Here is a 15,026-nt window from a genome sequence, read left to right as displayed (position 1 = left end):
CATTGAAATGCAAGTTAAATTTTCTCATTGAATTAAAGTATGGTATTTTTACCAGACTTTCAGCAGTCAAGTTTTTTTTTTTAAATTGAGAATCATTGTGGATACCTAAAACTGAATATTCAGAGATAACTAATTATAACACAGGAACAAAATTTTAAAATACACTTTAGCTATGAATTTTGTCAGCACTAAAAAAATAAATTTTATATTTAAACTGATCTTTATTTTTCAGATACTAATCAGTATTAACTTACATTTTAAATGATTACATTCATCACTACTAATTAACAGAACTGATAAAAACTAACTCATAAGAAACTTTATATAATAAAATATTCAATAAAATAATGGATAACTTAAAATCTAATAAATACAAAACACAAGACTAGTTCAGTACGCAAACTAACTCCAGAACTCACTAAATACTATTTACATAGCACAACTATTAAAAAAAACTATAAAAAAATATATTTATGTATTTGTGCATAACAACAAAACAGGCAAGCATTTCTATGAATTAGAAGGGAAGAAGAATCTAAATTCACACTTAAAATCAATCCATCAAAATATTAACAAAAAAGTTCTGTTAACAGGATGGTACAGGATTCTAAGAATGCAGTGCATAAAACTATCAATCAGGTCTCAATACTTCATTTGAAATTCCTTAAAAAATATAATTATATATGTTCTTCCAAAAACAGTTCATAAAACAGACTCCCCAGAATCCTAAAATGACAATTGCAACAATTTTCTGCTTTAAAAAAAAAAAAAAAAAATTCTTTAACTAGTAAAATTAAAGTTCTTTAGACTGTTTATTCTTAATATATATAGAAATTTCTAATAATGTTTAATAAACATGGAACTGTATATTCATTCACATTCTTAAAACCTTTCAGTACTATAGTAATTTCATGCTATTTTCATTAACATACTTAAGAAACATGATTCACAATGATTAATATTTTTAAAAATGTTTTGTGAGAATATCTAAAAACAAGATAACAGGAAAAAAGGCAAAATAAAGTATTAAAAAAAAAAAAAAGTCTTGAATTTCATTTCCTGAAAATCCCTTGACTTATCAATGAATGGGAATTTCATAGTGCATTAATATAATGCCACCAGAAATTAATGATCCACATTAATTGCAGCTTTATGCATTTCCATATTAAATACATGCCCTTCACTTCACAATGCTCAATATGAGCCACATTTAAGAACTAATGTACATGATTTTTTTTCTTTTTACAAATTCACACAAATGAAATCTAAAAATATTTCTTACAAATTAATACTACAATATTACAGCTACATACACTTTGAAGTCAATCTCCATTAGTAATAATTGCACAATGTATGTTCATGGAATGGATTGGGCTTGCAGCTAAACAGAATTGCCAGTATTCATACTTTTAAACATATCCCAGCCATTTATCATTAAGGCCAATGGTTCATAATTCTTGGTCATCTGTGTCATTACCTTCCAGCAAAACTCTTGTCTCCTTATTATCATATTTCTTCCTTCTGAAAAAAAAAAAAAACCCATGCCATATTAAAACATTTAGCAAAACTTTTAACACAAACTATATTCTAGCTAATGAAATCAGTTTTTCAAACAAACATTCTCTTTTAAATTTCTATTAGCTGATCAGAATTATAATTAACAATTCAATTTAGAGATATAGCAACAATAGTATTCCAACAGTAATAAAGAATAATTCTAGTTTTAAACATGGTACTAATATGTAATAAAGAAATTAACAGTAATAACACTAGTAGAGAAGTAATGACCAATAAAGTCAGGCTCTTAATGCATAAAAAAAAAAAACATACAAGAACCCCAATTCTACTGGCATCACTGACTGAAAATAATCAGAAATGCTACTGCTGAATATCTGCAGCATACATGTTGCAAAGACAAGGGTCCATATTTGAATCATTCCTGCTGTGGTGTGACACATGGTAGTATAAAAAACAAAATGACTTTTTTTTTTTAATGAAAACCCAAACATGAGAGGTATTAGAATGTATAGCATTTCTAAAGTTTTATATAGCTGGGAACTGGTTTGTGTAGCTGGAGTCAAGTTTTTTTTTTTTTTTTAAGTACTTTGTTTGCAGCCTAAAAATATAATGATATAAAAAAGAAAAAAAAAACTCTTTATTTAATTTTATTTAAAACATTAAGTCATTTATTATGTGTTCACTTTATAGCTTTTCAAAACTAAGAGAACTAATATTATTTAGCATCACACAGCAACTTTATGTCGACAACGAAAGAAGACAATTTTATCCTAAAATCTCAATGCTCGTCAATTTCTATACTTGTTTTTCAAAAAAATACCAAAGAAAAACTAGTTTCACACTTTGTCTTGATTTGCCATGTTCACAAATATTGTGTGATAATAATAGGATCATGTGATTTATATATTTTTCTAAGGACCAGTACTATATTTTTTCTGAATCCAATACCAGGCCAGGAACCACACTTTGGGAAATTCTGGTACAGAATTTCCCAAAGTGTGGTTCCTGGCAGAAGGTATTCGTTGACATTAGATTTGAATTTCTGTAGATTGTAATTGCTGAGAAATACACATGAAGGAAACAGAAGTAGAAAGGATAGATGAGGAAAATGGTTCTGTGAGTGGATGCTGAAAAGTCAGAGGAACAGTGCCCATGAAAGCATCTATAGAAATGACATGCATCAAAACTAAACATCTGACACAGAGTGGAGAGACTCAGTAAGAGATGGATCATTAATTAACCTAACTTCTCTCTTCTGAATAGTCTAGAAGAGGCTCTGTGGCAATACCCAAGACATGAGAATATCTGTACAGAGTGAGTAGTTGTGTGATACAGAGGAAGCAATATTTGTGATATGCTTATGCACAATAGAGAATAGTAGTTAAAATACTCCCTAATATTCATCATATGAAGAATATCTGATAAGTTTTTTTTTTACGAAAACCCCAAACACAAAAGGTATCAAAACCTATAGTACTTAGTACTGTGCATGGGTTGAAGAAGTATGGGGGGGGGGGAGGATGCAGTAAACTTTGCTCTAGAGACTAAACATGGGTTTCACCACTTCAAGCCTCCAATAAGCAAAGTGGTGATATTTCACCAGTTGATGAAAGTCATCTACCACCTGAAATGATGAGAAGAGTAAAAGCAAAAAAGAACAAGGGACTTTTTTTTTTGCAAGAATAGGACATAACAGTATTAGAAGGACTGAAATAGTTTGAGAGATAATTCTCACAGTGCATTAATTTTTCTGTCTTTACTGCCAGGAACAATGTTGCACCTCCTATGGCAATGACAGAGATTAGGTTTGCAACTCTTTAAAATGACTACATTATTGATGAGTCAACTTAAAGTAACTAATATTATTTTAAAATTTACAAAATTATCTAGCAGACAAAGGTCTGCTGGATGATTTATTAATAAATCATCTAGTTATTATATCATGATATAATTAATAATTGATATTAATAAAAACTCAAATATTAATAAATATCAATAATTAATCATATAAATTAAAAACTCAAAGATACTATTGTGACTGGTTTCGGAACTATTTGGTTCCATCATCACAAACCAGGTAGCCTCAATTAACGACCTCATGCCAAATGTATTTAATCTAAACAAGCATAAAAAACTTCCAACCACAAATGCAATTTTCATTATGTGAAAATAAAACTCATATCAGTAGGTGGTGTAGATCTACTACAAATATGGAAACAGGGTACTATTTCAATGTAGTACTGACATTGTACCCCACTTCTATATTTTGTTAAGGATTGAAATGTTAACCAAGTTATCCTTGGCCAGTTGGAAATTACACAGATCTACATTTAAGGATTTGGCAGTAGGTGTTCAAGAAGTTGAAGCTGTTTGTAATGGGCAAAGTTTCTCAAACTGGAGGGTAGAATATAGTCATTGGAAGATCATTAACATACCAGAGGAGAAGAATGAAAGAAAGAAAAGACCCTTGGGGGTCAGAGTTAACAGAGCAGTCACCATCAACAGCTGTGAGGGCGAGAGAAGTCCGGATACACAGTAGCAAAAACCAGTTAGCAATCCAAAAGATGGAAGTGTTTAGAAGACCTTTATGCTAAAGACAATCAAAAGCTTTTCACACTTCTCCACTGAATTTGTCCAAAGATGATTAATGTAAGCCAATATATTACCAGTGGATCAACACTAACAGAATAAATATAGATGATCACTAATCAGATAGAAGGGTTGAGAAAATTTAAGACTTGGCATTAGCAGAGGCATATGATACAAGAAAGCAAGCTTAGACTGAATCAGCAAAAAAAAAAACACACCCTTCCCATTTCACCCATTATTTGTTCCAAATGTTTGTCTAGCTCTGCCTTCAATTTATTTAAGCTATGAACTTCCACAACGACAGACGGAAGTTCGTTCCACCAATCAACTACCTACTTTGAAGATATAATCAACTACCTGCTGGCTAAAGGAAAATTTCCACACATCTGTTCGACACTGTCTTTCCTCACACTTCTCCACTGAAGAAGTGGAGAAGTGTGAGGAAAGTTTATTCCTCAATTTACAGATTACAAACCCACTCAGGTTTGTAATCTGTGCATGAGGAAGAATTCCATCAGCACTATGCCTGCTCAATTCATTCAAGGCCTTATACACCTCAATCAGATCACCTTGCAGGTACCCAGTCTCCAGACACTATAATTTGTAGAACTTAAGCCTTTCTTCTTAAGAGCAACCCCTTTTTTCCCCTCACTAGTCTTCTCTGTACATGTTTTAACAACTCTACATCCTTCCTAAAATGAGGCCTCCAGACCTGTATGCAGTACTCAAGGTGTGGCCTGACTATTGCCTTATACAAGGGGATAATCACCTCCTTATCCCTGCTTGCAAAATTCTTGTATATCATTTTATTATTAGTATTAGTAATGGCCGCATGGTGCAAGAAAGCCTATGGCTTATGCTACACCAGCCAAAAAAAAAAAAACCCCAAATAAAACTGATTAAAAAAAAACAAAGTAATAATTAATAAAAGAAAAGGAAATTAAACCTATCATCCTATGCGTTTCCCCTCACCCGAAGGTACTATCCAGATGACCTTTGAATTTCCCCAAACTGTCACCCTCTACCACCCATGTAGGCAACTTATTCCAGTAATTTATAACTCCCTGGCTAAAATAAAACTTCCTGCAGTCCAATTTAAACACCCCCCCCCATAACTTGAATTTATGTCCCCTAGTTCTAGCATCATTTATAATCTTGAAAATTTCATCCTCATTCATTTTACTGATGCCTCTCAGAGCCTTAAACACCTCAATCGAATCTCTTCTAAGGTGTCTAGTTTCCAAACTCTGCAACCCACATATTCGAAGTCTTTCGTAAGGATGCCCTTTTGTCGATCTCACCAGATGAGTAACCTGTCTTTGCACTTTTCAAGAAGCTTGATGTCTTTCTTTAGGTGTGGTCTCCGTACTTGAACACAGTATTCAAAGTGTGGTCGAACAAAAGCCTTATATATAATGGGATTATCGTGTCCCTATCTCTACTTGATAAAGTTCGATAGATCATCGATAGGACACCATGGGCCTTCCTTGCAACCTGTTTACAATGCTCAGAGAATTTCACGTCTGACCGCATCGTAACACCCAAGTCCCTTTTCCTCCAGTACTGGGTTTAGTTGAACTCCACCAAGTAAACAAGTTATTTTGGGATTACTGTTTCCTAGGTGTAATACCTGGGAAACAGTAACTTACACTTTGTTGGATTAAAGCATAGTTGCCATTTTTCTGACCATTCCCAAAGTCTATCTAGGTCTCTCTGAAGAAGCTCAGCTTGACAGTAATCATTAACTACTCTACCAATTTTAACATCATCAGCTGCAAATTTTGACATCACACCCTCTATCCCTTCATCAATGTCATTTATGAAAATTAAAAACAACAGTGGTCCTAATACTGATCCTTGGGGAACCCCACTTCTTACATCAACCCAATCTGAGGAATAGCCATTTATCACAACCCTCTGCCTCCTGCCCTGAAGCCATCCTGCTATCCATACAAGGATTTTCCCAGTGATTCCAACCTGTTCCAGCTTATATAAAGCAGGTGCCTCCATAGCCAGGTGGGCAGGAGCAACAGTGCGTAGCACACGCCTCTTGATTAGACCGGGGTTAGAGCCCGTGACCACCAAATACGGAGGATGCGGAAAGGTCAGGGAATGACCACCATATATCCCTGGAGCAATATGGCCTTAGTTGCTAATGCTCCTAAAAACCAAATAACAACTTATAAAGCAACTGCTCATGTGGGACCGAGTCAAAAGCTTTGCTGAAATCTAAATAAACAATGTTGAAATTATTCCCTAAATCCAGCTCATGAGTGACCCTTTCAAAATAGCAAACCAGATTTGTTAAACATGATTTTCCCTTTACAAAACCATGCTGAGTATCCTTGAGAATTTCAATTCTATCCAAATGATCCTGAATTCCACCCTTGATCATTGCCTCCATGATTCTTCCTACCACTGAAGTCACTGACAGGCCGATAATTTCCCACTTCACTCTTAGAACCACCCTTATATATGTAAGGGAGATACATTGGCACTTTTCCAATCCAACGGAATCTCCCCAGAGTCTAGTGATGCTTGCATAATTAGCCTCAATGGTTCAATGCACTCACTTGCTGCCTCCCTTAAGATTATAGGGTATATTCCATCAACTCCGGGAGCCTTACTGGCCCGTAGGCTCGAAAGTTTTTTCATTAAATAATCTTGCGAAATTTCAATATCATTAATTACATATTTTTCAACTTCGCTCACACAATTTCCCATTGCCACAAAAGGTTTTTCTTCTGTAAATATTGATGCAAAATAACTGTTGAGTTCATCTGCAACAGCAGCTGGTATATTTAATACTATCCCCTTTCCCTTACGTAAAGGTCTGATCTGGTTTGTCCCGCTCTTCTTGTCATTTATATATGTAAATGAAAATCCTTATCATTTTCCCCCCTCTTTGCTCTGTTTGCTAGTGATTTGTCATAAACTGCCTTCGCCTGTCGAACCTTTTCTGTGGCTCTATTACAGATCATCTTGTATCTGTTATAGGCTTCGGTGCTTTTTATTGCTCTGTAACCTTTCTATGCCACCTTTTTCTGCGCAAGTAATGTGGCAACTTCACTATTCATCCAACTTGGAACCCTCCTCGTGGAGTATTTTTTTTTATGGTAAATATGCATTCAAGGCATCTGTGATTAATGTTTTAAAAGCATACCACAGTTCAATCGGCTACTAGAGACGGTTGTGTTCAAAGCCGCTAAGTGGATTTTTCTTATTTACTGATTTGAAATTATTGTTTTTCTAAAACTTTTGATTTAAATTTAGTAGTATAACATTATTTTGTGACTTTCTGATTAATTTGGTGTATTTATTCTTTACTTGGCCTTCTAATTGCATAAAAGTATCGGTAAAGGTTTCCACGTGTTTCAACTCCGCTACGTTCGTAATTTTCCCGCCTTTGTGATACGATAGTTATTTACCGTACTAGATAGCGTTAGTTGAACTTCGTTAGCAGTTGTTTGTTTTGTTTGTTATCTGGTTTTTAGGAGCATTAGCAACTAAGGCCATATTGCTCCGGGGATATGCGGTGGTCATTCTCTGACCTTTCCGCATCCTCCGTATTTGGTAGTCACGGGTTCGAACCCCAGTCTAATCAAGAAGCGTGTGCTACGCACTGCTGCTCCTGCCCACCTGGCTATGGAGGCGCCTGTTAGCAGTTAAATTGTACGTTTAAATAAATACATATAACGACTTAGATTACAAACGTAATATAATTAATTATATTTAACATAATTAATAACATAATTATAATTAATAAATTAATAGAATCATGACTCAGACCAGAGCAGCAAAGCAAAAGGCTCAAGCTAATGGAAGCGCTGTGGCTCAGAGCAGAACTGAGGGGGGCAGTTGTCCTCTGACTCACAGCCTTATAAAATGCACTGTTTGCTTGATGTTTGCAGAGCAATCGGGTACGGGACATGATACTGCCAAGGGGGATGTCTTTGTGTGTGCGCGATGCAAGGAGTGTATGGATATCAGGCAACAACTCGGCGTTCTTGTGGGCCTATATGAGAGCTTGAAGGACAGGGTGGATGCCCTCGAAGAAACTAAATTGAGGGGCCCATCAAGCTCTCAGCTGCCCACATCAACGCCAGAGCTTGCACTTGGGCATCGCGTGACACAGAGACAACCCCCAAGGCAGAATGCGCTGGTCCCGAAGGAACTAGTAGTTGTTGGTGACTATTGTCAGGGAAACGGGGAACATGCTTTGTAAAAAAGATAGGTGGAACAGGACCAGGGTATGTCTGCCAGGTGAAAAAGGTTGATGAAGTTGTAGAGCGAATATCATCTTTTAAGGGCACAAAAGGTGATATAGTTGTACACGTTGGCACTAATAATATTAAGAGTAGGAGACCGGCAGAATTACTTAACAAGTACAGGTCACTGTTGAACAAAAGCCGAGAATTAGGGTTGAATTTGAAAGTGTCTGCAATTCTGCCCAGACACGATAGGAGGGAGTATATGATGAGAGCCTTGTCGATCAATTCGGCCCTGGAAAGATTGTGCAAGGCTCAAGGGGTAGAATTTTTTTCAGCCTGGAATGTACTTGTTAACAGGAGAGATTGCTTCTACAGGGATGGGATACACTTAAATAGAAAGGGTGCAAGAATATTTGCTGATGCTATCGAGGCAGTGTTAGGTGGGTCGGAAAACTGCTAGCTTGGGGGAAGACAAAGACCAATAGATTGACAGTAGCCACTGGCAGAGGTGAAAGAGATTCTTGCACTGCTTCTATTAGAATGAGCAGAAGCCTGAAAAACAAGATGCATGGTATTTCAGAGACTGCTGGGAGCCATTGCGGTACAAGTAAACACATGGGTTGTGTTAGGGTAGCTAAGAATAGAATAGAAACAGGTGCAGGTATACTTGCGTGTACACCAATGCTAGGAGTTTAGTAAATAAATATGATGAATTTGAGGTATTGCTCAAAACATCAAAGGCAGATATTGTTGGGATATCAGAAACGTGGTGTCACACAGATATAAGGGATGCAGAACTGCAATTTGGGGAGTACAACGTCTACAGAAAGGATAGACAGGATAGGAAGGGGGCAGGGGTTATGCTATTAGTCAAAAAACACATAAAAACCAAGGAAGTGAAGCCAGTCGACATCGCTGGACAGTGCAGTGTTGAGTCAGTTTGGTGTGACATAAGCATTTTGAGATCAAAATTGAGAGTAGGAGTGTGCTATAGGCCTAATGACTCTGATGAGTATAATAAGGAACTGTACAGGGGAATAGAGTGAGCCAGTAAATCAGAGTCTTATAATGGGAGATTTTAATTTCCCAGATATTGACTGGAATTTGGGGGCTGGTTACTCACACACTAGCAGGGCTTTTGTGGATTTATTGGATGATTGTTTTCTACATCAGCATGTTCGGGAGGCAACTAGAGGGAGTAATACTCTTGATTTGATTATCACCAGTGATTCTTCATGCATTAAGAATCTGCAGATAAATGAACCACTAGGTGGCAGTGATCACAGTGTGCTGAAGTGGGATTTACTCAAAGAGGTAACTACCATTAGGGGTAAAGGGAAGGGTTATTGCTTCCGTAAAGGCGACTACGATGGACTGAAACAGTATTTAAATTCTATACAGTGGGACCAACTGATGATGTTACCAACAGCAAATTCAAAATGGGAAGCATTCAAAGAACTTATCTTGGAAGCTACTAGGCTTTACATACCAACTAAGAAATATTGTTCAAGGTTTAGGCCAAAATGGATGTCAGATGAACTAATGAGGCATATGGCAGAGAAGAAAAATGCATGGGATACTTACAAATTAACACATGACACAGAAGCCTATGATAGATACAAGTTGATATGCAACCAAGTTACAAAGGAGGTTAGGCAGGCGAAGGCAGATTACGAGAAATCCTTGGCAAGGGATGCAAAGAAAAACAGCAAAGAGTTCTTTACTTATGTAAACTCTAGAAGGAAGGGGATAAATCAGATTGGTCCACTTGATATTGATGGGTCAACTGTTGATGATCCTGCTCAGGTAGCTAACAAACTAAATGAATATTTTGCATCAACATTCACACATGAGGAGTTATTCAGCAAGGGGAATGCCAGAGGTGTATTCAACTCTAGCAGTAAGCTACAGAATCTTGAAATAACAGGGAGTAAAGTGGAGGAGAAACTGTTGAAGATAAACACAAGAAAGGCACCCCGGGGTGGATGGGATCTATCCAGTTATATTAAAGGAGGCAGCAAAGGATGTAGGCAAACCCTTAGCCATAATTATGAGAGCTTCCTTGGACTCAGGGGAGGTACCCATAGACTGGAAATGTACAAATGTGACCCCAATTCACAAAGGAGGATCAAAGGCTGACACAAGTAATTATAGACCTGTGAGCTTAACTTCTGTTCCAGGAAAATTAATGGAGGCACTGGTTAAAGAAGCACTGCAGGATCATTTAGACAAGAATTCAGTTATAGCTCGGACACAGCATGGTTTTGTTAAGGGGAAGTCTTGCCTGACCAACTTGATTGGATACTATGATGCAGTCACAAAAGAACTGGATGCAGGGAATAGCTTTGATAGTATATACTTGGATCTTAGAAAGGCTTTTGATACTGTTGCACATGGAAGACTGCTACACAAATTGGAGCAGTGTGACATTGGAGGCAAATTGCTGCTATGGATAAAGGGGTGGTTGAGAGGGAGAAGACAGAGAGTGGTAATCAATGGACACTGCTCATCGTGGACTAATGTTATTAGTGGAGTCCCTCAGGGCTCAGTGTTGGGTCCATTATTGTTTTCTATATTTATAAATGATATTGATGATGGTATATCAAGCTTAATGTCCAAGTTTGCAGATGATACAAAGGTTGGCAGGGTTGTCAAGGACACTACTGACACTATGCTGCTGCAACAGGATCTGGAAAGGTTGAGCAGATGGGCTGAGAAGTGGCAAATGAAGTTTAACATTGACAAATGTAAAGTACTACACATGGGAAACAGCAACCCCAGAGCAACGTATCAACTCTGTGGTACTACACTGACAGTGGTAGAGAATGAAAGGGACTTGGGGGTGGTTGTGCGGGCAGATATGAAGTTCTCTGAGCAGTGCAGACGGGCTGCAAGAGTAGCTCATGGAGTATTGTCAATGATATACAGGAATTTTTCCAGCAGGGATAAGGAGGTGATTATTCCATTGTATAAGGCAATGGTGAGGCCACACCTAGAGTACTGTATACAGGTCTGGAGGCCTCATTTCAAGAAGGATGTAGAGCTGCTGGAACAAGTACAGAGAAGGGCAACAAGATTAGTGAATGGAACAAAGGGGTGCTCTTACGAAGAAAGGCTTAAGTTTTGCAAATTACAGTGTCTGGAGACTAGGCACCAGCGAGGTGATCTGATAGAGGTGTATAAAGCCTTGAATGGTTTAAGCATGTTCAATGCTGATGGGATTCTTCCTCTAGCTCAGAAAAATCACCTGAGAGGGCATAAATTCAAATTGAGGAAAGACAGATGTAGGATAGACGTGCAGAAATTTGCCTTTAGCCAGCGTGTGGTTGGTTGGTGGAACAGACTGCCATCCCTTGTGGTGGAGGTTGATAGCCTAAATAAGTTTAAGGCTCAGCTGGACAGGTATTTTGAACGAACAGAGGGGTGAAGTGGAAGTGGGTTTTTTTTTTTTTTGGCTGATGCTGCATAAGCTTGCTTTCTTGCATCAAATGCCTCTGCTAATGCTAATGCTAACTAGTGTATAATGTATGATGTGAAACAGGTCCAACTCCTTTTGACTTTGATATCAAATAATATGCAAAACCATGTGCATTTTTAAAATGCTATAAAAATTATCTATGGTGGGAAATTCTCCAAAATATCTCCCAAGCCTTGTATTGTGCTTTCTTTCTCTTTCTTTTTTTGTTACTGTGCATTCTGAATTTCAACATGGTTTTGGAAACTGAAAACTGCAACTGATAGGCAGAATACTGTGATAAAAAAACTCTGACAGGAGTCTAAATATATTTCAGTCACTGATCATTTTTCACCATATCTTCATAGGTGGTAGACTGGTTATCACACGGAAGTAAGAAATCACATACCTTGCCTTCCCATCAAAGGTAAATGGGGAGGGAGAAGGGAGCAGACAGAAAGATCAATGGCAGAAAAGGTATAGATAAACATATAGAAAAAAGCACTATTCCCATATTAATAACAGACAGCTCACTGTCAATGAGAAATGATTCCTCCTACTAATATCCCACAAAGTCCCCGAATAGCAACAACAGAGGAGGAAACTGAATAACAGCATCAAGGTTCTACTTGAGGGCCAGACCCATGTGTGGCAAATCAGATGGAGTATACTATTAAATATGAAAACCAAACTGCAAATTCTAATGCTACTCTGTTGGTTTTAAGAGGTACAGTTTGGAATGAGTTAAGAATGCTCACAAAGATAAAAACACCTCAACGAGCAGGACAATCACCCATTTTATCCTTACAAATGACACTAAAATTATGCAAAGTTTATCTTCAGATAAACTTTGCATAATTTTATCTCTCTCTCTCTCTCTCTCTCTCTCTCTCTCTCTCTCTCTCTCTCTCTCTCTCTCTCTCTCTCTCTCTCTCTCTCTCTCTCTCTCTCTCTCTCTCTGTGTCCCAAATTTCTGTTTTGGGGAAAGGACATATGTTGCTCTTGTCCCTATATTTCTCCACAAACAGTTCCAAGACAAAAAAACCTTTAGATACTCCATCTAAAGATTCATAATTTTCTAAACAATTTTATGTTATATGCTATTAATTACAGGACCCTCACCAACCATAATTTTCTTTCTGAAGAACTGGAAATGTTCTGTTGTTGGTTAGAGGTCCATCTTGCAACTTCATTTCTCTTAGAACATAGGGATATTCTTTCAATTTCTTGTCAGAATTATCAAATTTAATAAGAGTATCAAGCCAACGTCTACCTTCACATAATTTAACTTTTTCTTTTACCTGCAGATTTTTGCCCCCTTTAAATGCTGTTACCATTTCATTTACTAATCACATTCTTGCATCATCTAAATTAATATTTTTCTTGTATTAGTCATATTGTGCAAAGAGGCCCAGCCTAAAATAAAAAAAATAATAAATAAATAAACTATCCCGTGTGTTATTCCCACCTCAATACAGATAACTATCTGACAGACCTTGAATTTCCCCAGCCTTAACTTCCCACAGAAGTAACTTATTCTAGTAGTGATAAACTACCAGCTGGTTATTAAAAAAATAATAATAAAAACATTTCTTACAATCCGGTCTACACCTCGGCCAGTATAATTTGAATTTAGGGGACCCTAGATCTGGAATAATTTATAAAAGTGAAAATTTCACCTTCATTCCTTTCACAGCCCTTATAAACCTCAAATATCTCCTCTTATGGAACAGCCTATTTTTGATTCTATTTAAATAAATAAGAACATTTACAGCTTTTCCCTCATGCACTTACTACTGTACTCTAATTTATTCTAACTTGTAGCCGAGTTACAAATAGCATTTTTAATATTAGCTAAGGTCCTTTGTCTGACACTTTTCCTTGATACGTACATTTACAGCTGAGTAAATGTACGTATCAAAGCTTGCATATCAGCTTCCTGATATGCAAGCTGCACAAGAACCGTGGTATTGGGAGGCAAGAGTACTTGATATTGCCATCACTGCTTGATAAATTTTATTAGAAGATGTAGAGCATTATGTAACTCTAGAACTGCCGTTACCAGTTGTTTTGACTGCTGTGCTTAAAATAGACCTAAGTTGTGTTGCCAGAATTTTATTATAAACATTGATATAAAGTAACTGTTAACAGTACATAGCGCTGTGCTTGTGATAGCACATAAAAGTAATATTTCTGATAGCAAAAATTTTAACACAAAACTTTGTATAAAAGTGAAGTTAAAAAATTAATTTGCACAATTTAAACAAATGAGTTTTTTTCAACAGTTCCTGTACACTTCCCACATGCATACTTTTTTTTTACATACAGTGCACATTTCTGTAGTTTTGTTTGCCTAATTTGACATTAATGCCTTTTCAGAGGTGTGACATGGCTACTATTGTTACTGGTTTGAGCTGCTTCTTCTTGTGAATTATGTTCTTTTCTGAGTTCTTCAGCTAGATTCAATATAAAATCTCTTCTCTTCATAACTTTCCCTGTCACTTCTTTATAAATAATCCAAGAGTTGATTACTGCAAGATATATATTATAAAAGATGTGAACTAACCATCTAATGAATCTGCTTTTGTTGGATATTTTTTAGTCATTTGGTCTAAAACTTCAACCCCATACTTTGTTGTAATATAATACTGTATCAGGCTTCTTCCTTGTATCATTACTTATTGCAACACTTGTATGAAGTGTACTCAAGATTGAGATATTTTTATTTGCTTTGGCCTGATAATTCACCAGAGTGCAATTACAGTTTGAAAACCGTAGTGGAATATAATTCTACCTTCTTTTTTCATGGATGTTGGAACTTCTTTATAAGCACAATTCACAGTTTCCACTAGAGTAGTATTTTTTTTTGGAACAATTTCTTTGCCAATTCAAAACTGGTAAAGACTTTATTGGTGGTTACATTTCCATCTCGATTCAAAAATCGTTCCATTAGTTTTAAGGAAAACATTCAGAAAGTGATTCGACTAGCTGGGAGAACAGTCTTTTCCCCAAATAAGGAAAGTCATTCAGTAGATTTTAAAGTTGTCAGCTGCCAGCAAAACTTGCTACCAAGTTTGTCTGTTTTTTTTGGGTGAATCAGCATCTAGATTTAGCTGGAAATAGCTGCTCATCTAGTGTAATATTCACTCCAGGTACACAGCAAACTTTACAGTTAGAAATAAATTTGCACTATATTTCTGAAGTTAAAACTAATTTATCATTTTATAGACTCTCCTTCCTTGAACATATGGAGA

The 15,026-nt window shown here is 36.5% G+C and overlaps 1 protein-coding gene across 1 annotated transcript in view; it reads right to left on the bottom strand.

Annotated features, from left to right (window-relative positions):
* Nucleotides 1-1,416: 1,416 nt before the first annotated feature.
* LOC150087618 (solute carrier family 53 member 1-like) overlaps nucleotides 1,417-15,026 on the bottom strand; it is a 252,879-nt gene continuing 239,269 nt past the window's right edge. Inside the window, exon 16 of the mRNA XM_090369888.1 lies at nucleotides 1,417-1,521. Within this exon, the coding sequence (XP_090226014.1) occupies nucleotides 1,449-1,521 (73 nt within the window). The 3' untranslated portion in view covers nucleotides 1,417-1,448. The remainder of the gene's footprint in view (nucleotides 1,522-15,026) is intronic.

This window comes from Mastigoproctus giganteus, chromosome 3 (assembly GCF_048544385.1).
Source record: "Mastigoproctus giganteus isolate SK-2022 chromosome 3, ASM4854438v1, whole genome shotgun sequence".
NCBI lineage: Eukaryota > Metazoa > Arthropoda > Arachnida > Uropygi > Thelyphonidae > Mastigoproctus > Mastigoproctus giganteus.
Note: the sequence above shows the minus strand (reverse complement) of the source record. Positions and strands in the feature narration are given on the sequence as shown.